Source organism: Drosophila teissieri, chromosome 3L (assembly GCF_016746235.2).
Source record: "Drosophila teissieri strain GT53w chromosome 3L, Prin_Dtei_1.1, whole genome shotgun sequence".
NCBI lineage: Eukaryota > Metazoa > Arthropoda > Insecta > Diptera > Drosophilidae > Drosophila > Drosophila teissieri.
The window spans coordinates 12610723-12623562 of NC_053031.1; the positions used below are offsets into that span (position 1 = coordinate 12610723).

At 44.0% G+C, this 12840-nt stretch overlaps 5 protein-coding genes across 7 annotated transcripts; 3 read left to right on the forward strand and 2 right to left on the reverse strand.

The window, feature by feature from the left end:
- Nucleotides 1-998: 998 nt before the first annotated feature.
- On the forward strand, nucleotides 999-2652 carry LOC122616328 (protein Exd1 homolog). Its single transcript, XM_043791742.1, has 2 exons — nucleotides 999-1113; nucleotides 1167-2652. Exon 2 carries the CDS (start codon nucleotides 1173-1175, stop codon nucleotides 2022-2024), a length of 852 nt encoding a protein of 283 aa, XP_043647677.1. The 5' UTR covers nucleotides 999-1113; nucleotides 1167-1172; the 3' UTR covers nucleotides 2025-2652.
- A 111-nt stretch (nucleotides 2653-2763) lies between these two features.
- LOC122616327 (zinc finger protein 888-like) lies at nucleotides 2764-4193 on the forward strand. Its single transcript, XM_043791741.1, has 3 exons — nucleotides 2764-3062; nucleotides 3119-3500; nucleotides 3609-4193. Exons 1-3 carry the CDS (start codon nucleotides 2870-2872, stop codon nucleotides 3952-3954), a joined length of 921 nt encoding a protein of 306 aa, XP_043647676.1. The 5' UTR covers nucleotides 2764-2869; the 3' UTR covers nucleotides 3955-4193.
- A 437-nt stretch (nucleotides 4194-4630) lies between these two features.
- LOC122616325 lies at nucleotides 4631-6108 on the reverse strand. The gene has a single exon (XM_043791737.1). The coding sequence runs from the start codon at nucleotides 6022-6024 to the stop codon at nucleotides 4792-4794; it is 1233 nt and encodes a 410-aa protein (XP_043647672.1). The 5' UTR covers nucleotides 6025-6108; the 3' UTR covers nucleotides 4631-4791.
- A 179-nt stretch (nucleotides 6109-6287) lies between these two features.
- Nucleotides 6288-7017, reverse strand: LOC122616329 (signal recognition particle 19 kDa protein). Its single transcript, XM_043791743.1, has 2 exons — nucleotides 6836-7017; nucleotides 6288-6765 (listed from the first exon to the last, which is right to left on the reverse strand). Exons 1-2 carry the CDS (start codon nucleotides 6898-6900, stop codon nucleotides 6345-6347), a joined length of 486 nt encoding a protein of 161 aa, XP_043647678.1. The 5' UTR covers nucleotides 6901-7017; the 3' UTR covers nucleotides 6288-6344.
- A 302-nt stretch (nucleotides 7018-7319) lies between these two features.
- On the forward strand, nucleotides 7320-12757 carry LOC122616326 (geranylgeranyl pyrophosphate synthase). Of its 3 annotated transcripts, XR_006325908.1 has the most exons (8): nucleotides 7321-7677; nucleotides 7860-8014; nucleotides 10421-10565; nucleotides 10632-10892; nucleotides 10958-11060; nucleotides 11135-11262; nucleotides 11389-11887; nucleotides 12481-12757. XR_006325908.1 is itself a non-coding variant. In XM_043791740.1 (7 exons), exons 1-7 carry the CDS (start codon nucleotides 7612-7614, stop codon nucleotides 11545-11547), a joined length of 981 nt encoding a protein of 326 aa, XP_043647675.1. In that variant the 5' UTR covers nucleotides 7320-7611; the 3' UTR covers nucleotides 11548-12757. The 3 variants fall into 3 exon arrangements, 2 of the variants coding, with proteins under 2 accessions (XP_043647675.1, XP_043647673.1); XM_043791740.1 differs by having other exon boundaries at nucleotides 7320-7677; nucleotides 10457-10565; nucleotides 11389-12757; XM_043791738.1 differs by having other exon boundaries at nucleotides 11389-12757.
- The last annotated feature ends 83 nt before the right edge of the window (nucleotides 12758-12840 follow it).

A 12840-nucleotide genomic window follows, 5' to 3' on the forward strand; every position in this document is an offset into this window, starting at 1 on the left:
CGTTTTTCAGGAATTATGCTACCACAGGCACTCGAGTGTCTACCAGACACCCGGGTGTTTGGCGAGACACCCGGGTGTTTCCGAGAAATAAATGAGTGTTTTTGCCACTCATCCCTTTTTGGGCACTTGCCTTTTTCTGCCTGTTTGCCTTCTCTACCCTTCGTTATGAGTGGCGAGTGTGATCGGTACCCGCTACCTAGAGTGCCGAATTGATTCGGGTGCGCGCACACCAGGGTGCCTGCAGACACCCGAATATTTTGAGCGGGTGTTTACAAGTACCCGCCGTGACCGGCGTGAGTGGCACCCGATACCCAAATTTGTTGAGTGTGATTAAGGTGGCAAAAAATGCCACCCTTGCAGTTCTCTGGTTCCAATCTCCATTCCCCCAAATAGAAGTGAGCGGTACTGCCAGAGCTCCTTTCAATTTGTATGAGCAATGGGCGTTATGAGACGATAAATGGTGGATAGTCATCAGAGACATTACTATTTTGCCATTTGTTCTTATCTAATTATTCTTTTGAGCCGGAAGTAATACGCTTTATGGAACACATACCTTCTTAAAAATTAATTTGGGATTACGAGTTGCTAAAATAATTTACCTCAAAGAAATCTAAAGCATTGGTCCACGCTTTTGATCCACATTCTGGAATAATTCCTATTCCAACTTTTTCTTTTTTTTTTAAATACACAACGAAGAATTATTATACAGTACGCATGGAATCGTCAATATAATTAATTATCAGAGCAAAGTGGGTGAAACGTAAAAATAACGTATAACTCATTGCATTTATCTTTGGTATTTAAATGAAATGTATGGAACGAAAACAAAATGAATAAAAAATAATTATTGAAGAAAATAAACTGAAAATGACATAACGCTTCTTTTGTGTTTGATTTGTGCAGTGTGGTGAGTGCCCTGACTAGATGAGGTGGGTATATTACCCACCGAGGAGTGTGTATCAACTAAGTGTGGAGGCTTATCGATAGTTCCGACCAAACAAGTATCTACTTCTCATCACTATAATGGTTGTCCTTTCTTGGATGTCAATTTAAATTTATATCTTGATATCGATAACATTGTTGTTCTTTTCAAAGCTTTTCTTCTCCGCAAAGGTTAGTTTATATAAAAATGTAGTTTTAAAGTTTATTAACGCAAAGAAACACAGGTTACAATGAGCTACAGCGATGGAAACGACAGCGATGGAAACGACAGCTTTAGCTCTGCGCTGGACAGCCTCCCGCTAAACATTTGTTTCCCTCTCAGAAAAGAAGAAATTAATAGCCTTGAGAAGCGAATGGATCGAATTGTTTTTATACAGCAGGCGGATACTACATACCACAGAGCACTTAAGGAGATAAAGGATCAGGAGAGCATATCGCTGCTGGTGGAGCCCAGTTTCTACGGACGACATCAGACCACGTCTGTTTTGGTGGTGGCCACGTTTAATGAAACGTACATTTTCGACATCCTAGCCCTTGCCTCGATATTCCCAGAACTGGCCAAGATTTTGGAGGCGGATCAGCCGCGCAAGGTGGTCCACTATAGCCACCGAATCGCCGATCATCTGCTGCATAGGCAACGCATCTCGTTGGGCGGAATCTTTGATACCTTTGTGGCTCTGTGCCTGGAGCGCCACGAAAGATTGCCTTTCTCCTTGTCGGAGGCCATATCTTTCGTGTTCAACCTATCCATGGATGAAATCCTCTGCGAGGAGGTGACTGGAGCCAGTGAATCGCGGCGGAACTTTACTGCTCGTCCACTGACCCACAGTCAAATGAGATACATGGCCAAGATGGTCCAGCTTCAGCACCTAATGCACCATCGCTTGAATTATAGTGACATCTTTTGCGCCGAGGTCCATCGCATATCCCTAGCGTTCAGCCACAGCTACTACGGCTTGCTGTCCTGCGATGTCGCCATTAACATGGCACCCGCCAGTCGCTTCGGTTTCCAACTCATAGATTCCTCCTTCTACAAAAGTGCCGACGAGGAGATAGAGGAGCGCACTATAAGCACGGAATAGTTCGACAGAAATGTCAAGCAATAACATGTGCTGAAATTAGTCGTATGTAGTGCATCTATCCTTTACTATTAGGCCAATTGATTTGCATGATATAATCCCTTATTTGGGGAGAGCACGACGAGTGGTTAACTTCAATTTTAATTATTTATTGTTCTAAAAAGTTTTGTTATCCAAACGAATCTGGAATTTGATATCCAAATACACATGGAAACATATCTTACTATACAGAAATCGAGGATATGTCTATTTAATAATATACAACATTAGGAGACAATAAACGTAGTATTCTCATTTAAATATTAATATGAATATTTGTATACATAAACTCCTTATAATATGAATACATTTAAAACAAGAAAGGCTGCTCAGCCTAAAAGAAAGCTAGCTTTATCGCTACGAAGCAAATGTACCCTAAAAAAACTAAATAACCAAATAATACTTTATGATCAAACAGCGAAACTATAATTTCTTGCTATTATTCTAGATTCGTTGAAAAGTATAAATCAGGTAGAAGGATGCGTTTCCGAAATATACACATATATTCTAGTTGGCAAGTCAATCTCGTTTTAATATGAACCCAATAACCATTATGAATTTCTATGAATCTTTTCACTTAAATGTACAAATTAATTTTATTAAAGTTTGAAAACAAAAATTACCCAATGAATCTTTAAGTGTACCGTTAAAGTAAATCGATAACGAAATAGGCCAGATCCATTAAGATCGATAGCCCGAAATCTGGTCACCTTAAAAGCAGTAACTGATCAGCTGTGCAAAGAAGCTCAAATAATTGTAGTAATAATAAATAATACAAGCTTATATAGAAGATTTGGAGGTTCTTGAACATGGGAAGAAAATGCAGAAAGACAAAGCAAACAAAGCCGCTTTTTCAAAATACTGTCAAACGTGAGCCAGACACTGGAGATTCAAACGAACTAAAGATAAAGAACGCAGAACATATAAATGATCGATTCCCGATTTCCGTAAAAGCGGAAGATACCACAGATTTATCTTATCCCCAGACTGGTTTATATGAGGGTAAGCTGAAAAACAGGAACAAAGAGTTTCAAATTGCTAGCCATCCCATCTTACAGTGGTTATGCTAGAGGCAAATAACCAAGCTAAGGATCAGTTCGCCCTGGAGGATCAGGATGAGAAAGAGCACAATACAGAAATCCAGGAGGAGATAAGCTATCAATTGGCTGGTCCGCCAAAACTGTGCTCAATATGCTGGAAAGCCTTTCCTAGCGAAGGGTTCTCCAAACATACCTGCATGGGCATCAACGCTGCCCAAGAGAAGGATGAGATCAGCTACCACTTGGCAGGCCCACCAAAAATGTGTTCTAAGTGCTTGGAGGCCTTTCCCATCGAAGAGTTTTCATCTCACACTTGCAGGGACATCCAAGCCGATCGATTCTCTTGCAAAATTTGTCCTCGAAAGTTCCGTTACAAGTCGTTGCTTGTCGTACACTTAAAGTAAGCATAGTATAAAATCGAATATAAATATATAAATAGATATAGGAACTATATTAAGGACTAGGTGACTTTACAAAATAGATAAAACTGGCTTGTTACACTTCACAGAAGCCACCTCAGACTGCAAAAGGGCGAAAGCATACCAGAACTGGAGTCAGCGAAACCCACCACCTCCAAGAGCGAGCATAACTTCGAGTTTAGCTACTCACCCACTCCACGGTGGAAGATATCTCGACGAAGAGCTGGAATGCTGAAGCGCAACGAAATGCGTGTGCATCAACAGCGCCTGTGCCTGTATTGCCCCATAGCTTTTTCAAACGAATCCCATCTGGAGAAGCACCTAAAGGATCACCATGCCGAGCGCTTTTATTCAAGCGAATTAATAACCCCAGATTTTGAAACTGATGGCTCAGAACGGATCTGTGTCAAGTTAGAGGACGAAGAAACTATATAAAGCATACATATTAATGTTAATGTATTAACGTACAAGGTTTTATCAAGGGGTATCCACATATCTGTATTTTATATATTAAGTAATCAACGAAATGTTCCACTTCCCTTTTAATTCAAGATGGGGAAATATCTGCTTAAAATGTGATTCCAATTTATTAACACTGCTAAGGAAATTAAATTCTAAATACATTTGGTGTTTATTTGCTTTGTTTAGTTGATAACACATAATATTAAAACTGATTCCCTACATTTTTTTATATACATATGACATTAATTGCGTCGAATTTTTAAGGCAAAACTACACATATCTGTAGGACAATCCCTTTGTGGGGCTTCCAGCGGGTAATGCACCTTTTCCCAATCGAGCTCGGTGGTTCAGTGGTTCCGACTACCTGTTGCAGCGGAACAGCGACAACCACTGCAGATGAATGGTCGCGTAGGAGTGAACTGAAGACGCGGCAGCGCCTGTTGCCAACAAACCAGACGACGCGTCGCCACAGAGCGACATGGAGCTGACCAGAGAGAGGAGGCCGCGGCAGAAAACGCCCGCGCCCGAAAGTATGCTACTGAGATGCTCAGGTGGCTATAGAATCTATAAGATAAATCGTAAGTGCTATCTATTCAGAGTATATGTCGTAATCATAGTATTGTAACTTGTAATTAATACACAATCTATGGACTTTTTCGAAAGGATTAGGAAACGGCTTCTTTGAGATTCTATATTTTACTTTAAAACGATATTTTTTGAGAGCCCAAAACGCCTTATAAATATACAACAAAGGAATAAAATAAAAGAAATGAAAATAAATTGTTTAGTGGTCTAGCCAGTGGAGTGCCTCTACAGATTCCCCTGTGCCTGCTGCAAGCGCATCAGTCGCCGCTGCCTCAGCCAGGGCAGCAGAAGACCACCTGGACGCTGGACGGGAAGTGGAGCGCGTGGGGCAAGGTCCATTGGGGCAGCAAGGGTCACGGCTTCGGGGATGATCTCATTACGTCGGAAACCACGGAAGGCAGGAGTGGGTCTGCGAGGCGCACGCTCCTCAGCCTGGCGATCCTTTCCTCGTTTCTCAGCCGGCACTTCCTCGTTTCGCATATTCAGGCTGAAGACATCTCCTGTGCGTGGATCGGAGGACAGATGACTGACAGTATCCTGGAGCACCCTGGGTATGCGCTCCACCACCTGCAGGGCATCGCGAAGTGGCCGAATCTCTCGCTCCGGTTCTTTGCGCGACTGCTCCTTGGACGCCTTGCTCTTCGGGCTCTTTCGGAACAAGGGACTCTTCTTGTTCTTCCGGGAAAGCTGCTCCTTCTTAAGGGGAGCGGGGCGAGTGAGTCGCGCCGCAGCCTGCTCCAGGAACCATGGTTCCCGACGAGCCGGCTCATCCAACTCAGTCTGACGCTTGAATGCCGATGGCTTGGCCGCTGCACGCTGCTGCTTTTGGGCTCTAGTGCCCAAGGGCGAGGGACGTACCAAGGAACCTGCAAAATCATTGAACCACTCCAGGTGCTCGACGGACCTCTTGTGCCTAATCTGTTCCGTAGCCTTGGATGGCGTTTCCAACGCATTAGCAGTACGTTGAATGACCGACTTGGCGGAGGGCTTATAGATGGTTATGTTTGAGCGACGATTCCGAGGCGGCTGATCCGAAGCGGAGGCGCTCCTGGCCACCAGATCCCGCTTCTGCTCGAACTGCTGGGCGTTGCGCACAAAGCGATTGCTGCTCGGTCCCTGGATGAGTATTTCGAATGGCATATTCAACGTCTTCGCATTCATCTGCATGGTGCGGATGCACTCGGTATCGGAGTGGTCGTCATTACACTCGCATAGGCACTCCTCGCCGCAGTAGAAACCCAAACAGCCGCAATGCTCACACAGCGCCTTGCAATTCTTCTCGAGTTTGGACTCCGTGAGGGGATTCACATTGCGACTAGATTTTGTGGAGGTGGCCACTGTTGACGGCGGTTTGGTCGTCGTGCTGCACACTACACTTGCTTGGAACTGAATAGCCGCCAGTAGAAGTATCACCGTATAGCCACAGAGGCTGCTCTTCCGTATCTTTTCCGTCATCATTGTGGGTGCTCCAGTTCAAACTGTGTGGCCATTTGCGATGCGCAACCGATTTTATAACGCTGACCAGGTGAAATCGTAGATGTTCGTGACTGACAGTTGATTCTAGCTTTCAGTTCGCCGGAATTTATGCTGACTTCGTGTGATCTTGAGACATTTACCAATTGGGTTCCCTAATTTAGTTCTTTGTGTTGCTTTTTTTTGGCACACTTCGGCGTGCGAAGGCCGAATTCCCGCACTTGAACTTGGCCCAGAACACACAAATCTTTGTTTACACCGTTTATTACAAAAGAAACCAAAACAACGATTTGCCACTGAAGTCATTAGCGGCGCTTGCCCTTTCCCTTCTTGCCACCGCCACCACCACCTCCGGATCCGGATGCATTCGACTGTTGCTGCGACTGCTGATGGTACGACTCGCCGGATTTGTTCTGTCGCGTCTTCAGCTGCGGTATCTTGCTGGCGATATGCTGCATGATGGACTCGCGCGTCGGGAAATCACCGTTGTACAAAGTGCCATCAACATTACGCAGCTGGACGCGCACACGACCACGGAACTCGAGCTCGCTGCTGTTCTCGCGAGAGTACTTCTTGTTCTCCATGAGGAACGGCAAGTTGGACACGGACAGCACGTCCCGGATCTCAATGTAGGTGGGATTGTCTACACAGTTCTCCTTGGGCAGCCGACGGCCCTCCTGGCGTGTCCTTTTGCTGTTGATGTATGCGGGATATATGCAAATCCATCTGTGATAACAACAATAAGAGTAACATGTGAGATCGAACTTTGTTTTTGTGGCCTGTGTCTGGTTCCTACCGCTCCATATCGCTGTGCTTCATGCTCGGATTCCAGTTGTTTATCACGGGAGCTGCTGCCGCCATTATTGCAGGGAATTCCTTGTTAGTTTATTGCAATTCGTGTGTAATTTACAAAAAGTGAGCTAGAAAGCTATTTTCCACGCAAGCAACCCAATTGAAATAGGGATGGCAAGTGCAGCACGTCGAGTAATCGATATTAGGCGAGAGAGCCAATACTGCGCATATTTTCTGGCTACTAAGTTACAGGTCAGTTATAGGCGATTTAAATTAAAATGAGATCAATTTAAAAAGTTCATAATTACAACGTGTTAATCTGCCTAAAATAATTTGTTGTATTTATTTAACAATTGGACGAGTTGGGTCAATTTTTAATTTTTGGCTACTTTCCGATTATATTACTTAGCTAGACTGCTCATCTTTTGGAATATCGATGATACCGCAAAACAAAAAGCCCTCCCCACCTTATCGATAGAAGCATCGATTTGCGACCGTCTCTAATATGCAGGCCGCGAAAGAACTTCAATAACAGTCTGTTTTTGGTCTTTCCGTGGTGTAATTGCCTTGAAGTCGTGCGGATAACGCGAAAACCAAGTGGAAGCGACGAGTTGACGAAACGGCGGCCAACAATTCTAGTCACGCGTGTCGCGAAGCCAAGCGGTAAACAAAAAGCACGCCCCACACCGCAGTGCACCCCCCGCCCTCCACCCCCGCGCAATCAAAACAACAAAAGCACACACGCAAGGCCACAGCGGAGCAGCAGCAACAACAACAACAATGGAAGAACTGAACAGCATATTACAGAAGACCAAAGATAAATCAACGCAAAAGGAGCAGGATGAGGTACTTATCCCACGGCTTAATCCTTCCGGACCCCATGATGAACTTTGACATTTGAAAGTGACACCCACCAACTAACCAGCTTTTTTGGCCTTCCTCCTTTTGCTTCTGCTTCTGCTTCTTTTCGTCCCACTTCATTTTCGGCTCTTATTTACATGTGGCCCACGCACGCAAACGCTATCCAGATTCTGCTGCAGCCCTTCACATACATACAACAGATTCCTGGCAAACAATTCCGCTCCGAGTTGGCCTTGGCCTTCAATCACTGGTTGCTCATACCGGGCGAAAAGTTGGCGCAGATCGGAGACATTGTGCAGATGCTGCACAATTCCAGTTTACTGTGAGTATATCAATTATATATAGTATACAGCTGCGGTCAGATTAATAGGCCCTAAGCTGCACGCCAATATATCAGCATGATACTACAGAACAATGCCGTTTTTTGATATAGAAGATTATACGATATATATACTTTCTAGGAAAAACCCAAAATAATGTGCTGACTAACTTGCATTACAATATAAACAAAATACTTTACTAAGAAATCAACATACTCTTGTAGACTCACTAAACACACGTGTCGTTTGGAATCCATATAAAATCTGTGCTAGTTTTATGAACGTATTTAAATACCTGTCGATTTATTGCCAGCCAACTAATCATGCTTGGCGTGCTTTACTTTTTCGTTTTGACCTTTGCCTTCCCTCTTTGTTTCTGCTCTCCATTATCTGGCTTTGTTTACGCTTTGTTTTTGTTTTTTTTGTGCCCCCCAAAACACCCGAACGTTTGACCCCCACCCCGTTTTAACCACTTCTCCTGCATGTTTTATCTCAATTCACACTTGCAGAGTCTGTATTTGTATACATTTGGCTTATTTGCTTTGGTTTAGATGGATTCCAGTTAAATGCCCAATCGAGCGTAAAGTTCTTTGGGCAAGTGATGAAAAGTAGAGACTCCACGCTCCAAAAAAAAAAGTATAGAAATGCTGCCATATGCTCGTTGGAGAAGTTCTTATCATCATCAGCAGTTCGTTTCCATATATAGCGCATATGCTGTATAGAAGTTTGCTTTATCATTTGGACGGTGAATCATCCTCACTCCCCTTTTACCCAATTGGATTTGACCATATGTATATTCTCGCACATTTTGTGGGTTATTTGGCCAGAGCGTTGTGCGCTGGCCTCAAATCAATTTCCAAATTTCATCATGAGCCCGCAGGTTTTTCTGTTTACAATTGAATTTCTTTGCACTCGAATGTGGAATACGAAATGGCATAAATTATTTAGATTTTTCTCCGGGCGACCTCCGTGGGGAAAAAGCGATGAACAAAATGGCTTGGCAACAAAACGTCGCAATTAAACTTTGAACTCAGCCAATTGAAGTGTCTGCCGCTTTTCAATTGAAGACAGTAAACCGACTCGAAGTGTCCAGGGATTTTCGCCTATCTTCAGGCAGCAGCAGTAGCAGCAGCTAAGGAAGTATTCATGTCGCTTTCGAGCTAATCCCGTCTTGCCTCCGGCCACCTGTCGCCGCCATCCATTCACAGGCAAACACTCCGAACTGGCCTTAATTCTGCTTAAAATCCCCAGCATTGTTCCTCGACAGCATTCTCATTGCCAGCAAGTGGCCTGCATGTTCTTGGTGTACTTGGTGTTCTTGGCGTTCCTGGTGTTTTTGCCTTTTTAGTAATGCATTTTCATATTGGCAAAAACCTAGTTCTACAACGACGCCAGCAGTCGCAGCAGTCAGTGGCCATAGTGCCCCGACCCGTCCACCCGTCCGTCTGTTCGTCATTCATGCACTTATGCCCATTGTCAGTTAGTCAGGCCGTCGCCAGTCGACAGGCATTGTCACAACTCTTGCCACGCAGCGGCAGCAGCAGCACGCCCACCCGACCATTTTTCCCATTTTCCCCATTTTCCTCATTTTCCCCAACACCATCCAGCCTCCTTTGCACCCTAGCCCCATTCCATCCTTTCCACATCCCGGCCCCTTTGTGCGTTGTCGCTTCAACGCCCACGCCTTCATGCCATGCCATGCCGTCCAATCCCGCCCCATACCATCCCTACCATCCAAACCATCCAAACCATATTCCCTACCAATGACTTTGCCAGCTTTGGCGGAGCGCAAACATTTTTTAATTACGCAAATGTTGGGCTGCCCAGCTCGTCTTACCCGCCGGGCATCGTAGTTATTGAAGCGATGGCGGCCTTTAAGCGAGGCTTAAATTTACACATCCATTATGAATGGAATGGAACGGAATGGGGGGCGCCACCGTATGTTTATAAATATGCATGTGGCTGGTTGGTGGACACATGGACTGGAGGCTCCCTTCGCTTGATACACGCTTCAATTGTGAAATTCTATTTAAAAACCCATAGTTTTCTATTCAGTACGTGTTCGTGTAGTGCAATTCGGTATTAATAGGTTTACAAAAACATCTGCTGATTAGTAAATTATCGGATATTAATACGAAGAACATATTTCCACTTGCTTGAGCAAATATTTCCACAGCCAAGTTGGTCATTTCGGCAACTAAACTGGTCAGAATTTTTGTTAAAGTTGCTTGTCAAAGTTGCTTGTTAGTTAGATATGTAAATCTGTATCTAGTGAATCTGTAGTATCTGTATTGAAGTAAATGATGTGCTTGAAATTATTTAAAGTTAGAATAGAAGTACATAACTGCCCCTTACACAATTAACTCACGGCTACTATATACATATGTGTTCTTGATACTAACTTACAGCATTGATGATATTGAAGACAATTCGATCCTTCGCAGAGGTGTGCCCGTGGCGCATTCCATTTACGGCGTGGCCAGCACCATAAATGCGGCCAACTACGCACTGTTCCTGGCGCTGGAGAAGGTGCAGCAGCTGGATCACCCGGAGGTACGGACGAAATCGAGGCACCAAACGACATTGTGAAGCTAAAAGTAATTCGCATTTCGCTTGCAGGCCACCAAGGTGTACACCGAACAGTTGCTGGAGCTGCACCGCGGACAGGGCATGGAGATCTATTGGCGCGACAGCTTCACGTGTCCCTCGGAGTCGGATTACAAGCTGATGACTGTGCGCAAGACTGGCGGCCTCTTCATGCTGGCCATTCGCCTGATGCAGCTGTTCAGCACCAACAAGGAGGACTATTCAAAGTTGACGGCTATATTGGGCCTGTACTTTCAGATACGCGACGATTACTGCAATCTGAGTCTGAAAGAGGTGAGTGAATGTGGATGGTGGCAATATGCATAAATCGGTTAATCATTGATGACACTTCTCTGTAGTACACGGAGAACAAGAGCTTCGCCGAGGACTTAACGGAGGGCAAGTTCGGCTTCCCAGTAATCCATGCGGTTCGCACCCAGAAGCAGGATAAACAGGTTTTACGTAAGTCCAACGCTTTGACCTCACCCAAAGGCTTTTCACCCATTAAGCTGGGACTTATTGTGCTATATCCACAGACATATTACGCCAGCGCACGCACGACATTGAGGTCAAGAAGTACTGCATCACCTTGCTGGAAAAGCTGGGCAGCTTTCAGTATACACGCAAGGTTCTGGAGACGCTCGACGCGGAGGCGCGTGCGGAGGTTAGTATTTAAGGACAAGTAAGGGCAACAGAAGTTGCTTGGAAGCCGATTCAGGATTCAATTTATGATGATTTCCCATCACTGGCCGCATGTATCACCAACTAATAAAACTCTCAACCCACACAGGTGGCTCGTCTGGGTAGCAATCCGTACATGGACCGCCTCCTCAACAAGCTGCTGTCGTGGAAGACGAGCGATAGCGCCAGCATCACGCAGTCGAACCAGATCAATCACAACAACGTCTCACGCAGCAGCCCCAACCAGAACACGCTCAATTGCAATTAGCAGCCAAAGAGGCAAAAGAGGGAGCAGTCGTGAATTGCGAACGGCAGTGCCTCTTTTGCCGCCAATCCGAGACAGCAGCAGGCCAGCAGCCAGCCGACGCCTGCGTGCCTCAGTGCGCCCCTGTTGCGTTTCCTGCACAAGCTGAAACTGAAGTTGAAGATATTCTGAGATTTATGTTACCCTTTGCCAACCGAAAAGCCCACAGAGAACCCTTTACTTTCAACCGAAACTAGAGCGATGAGAACGGAAATAGGTGGATAGGATTTGGATTGGAATGAGAAAACGATGGGGATGGATAACAAAACCAACAGCAGCCTTACAGAAAATTGTTAAGCCAAAAGTAAATTGATATAAGCCAAGCTTATCGGTGAGCTAGCAAAGAGCCATAGCACAGCTTTCCAAGAATTTGTTTATTTTTTTACTTATTACGTTTAATTTTAATTTAGTTTTGCTTTAAAGTTACGTAGTTAGTTGCGGGCCTACGATGGCAGTCGGCGGCTCGATTAGTTTCCCAGTTTTAGTTTTGCCCACCAAATGGAGTCACGCAAATCTCGCAGAGCATTACTGAATTATAGGATATGCCATATGCAATTTTTTAGCTCTTGTATTTCTAAGTGTGTTTCGTATTCGTAACTCGATTCTGCAAGCAATTTTCGATTTCTAAGTGTCATTTTATTAAATCTAACTCACTCGGAACTCAATGTGCACTTCCTTTATCGACGTTGTTCCATTTTAATTGTTATACAAATGCAATTCGTATACATATATTAATATAACATTAACGACAAATTGTTCATGCAAAATCAACACAAATGAAAGCAACTATATATTGAAATAATGATATTGATGCACTGCACAGCAGGTTTTTGCACATTGCACCACCTAAAAAATATATACATATATTATATATAAATATATATATTTTTATTGTAGTTATACACTTGAAAAAAACCGAAAAAAAGAAACAAAAATAACGGCAAGAGAAACCGGAAAAATAACAAGAGAAGTAACCAGATTGCTGAAGAGGAAATTGAAAACTATGCGAACATTTTACGGTAGGAACGACAACTAATAACCGAGAATTTACAGTGCACGCCCAGATGCAGCTAAACGCAAACGCACCTAACATTTTGCCCATATACTACTAATGAAAACATTGAAATATATGTATATGTATTTAAATAAATATTTATGCCAAGTTGTCAACTAATGGTTAAGTGTTGGGGATCATTTACAAATATTGTAGTTGCCGAGGAATATTAACTGCTCACCAAAAATTGTATATTCATTTAG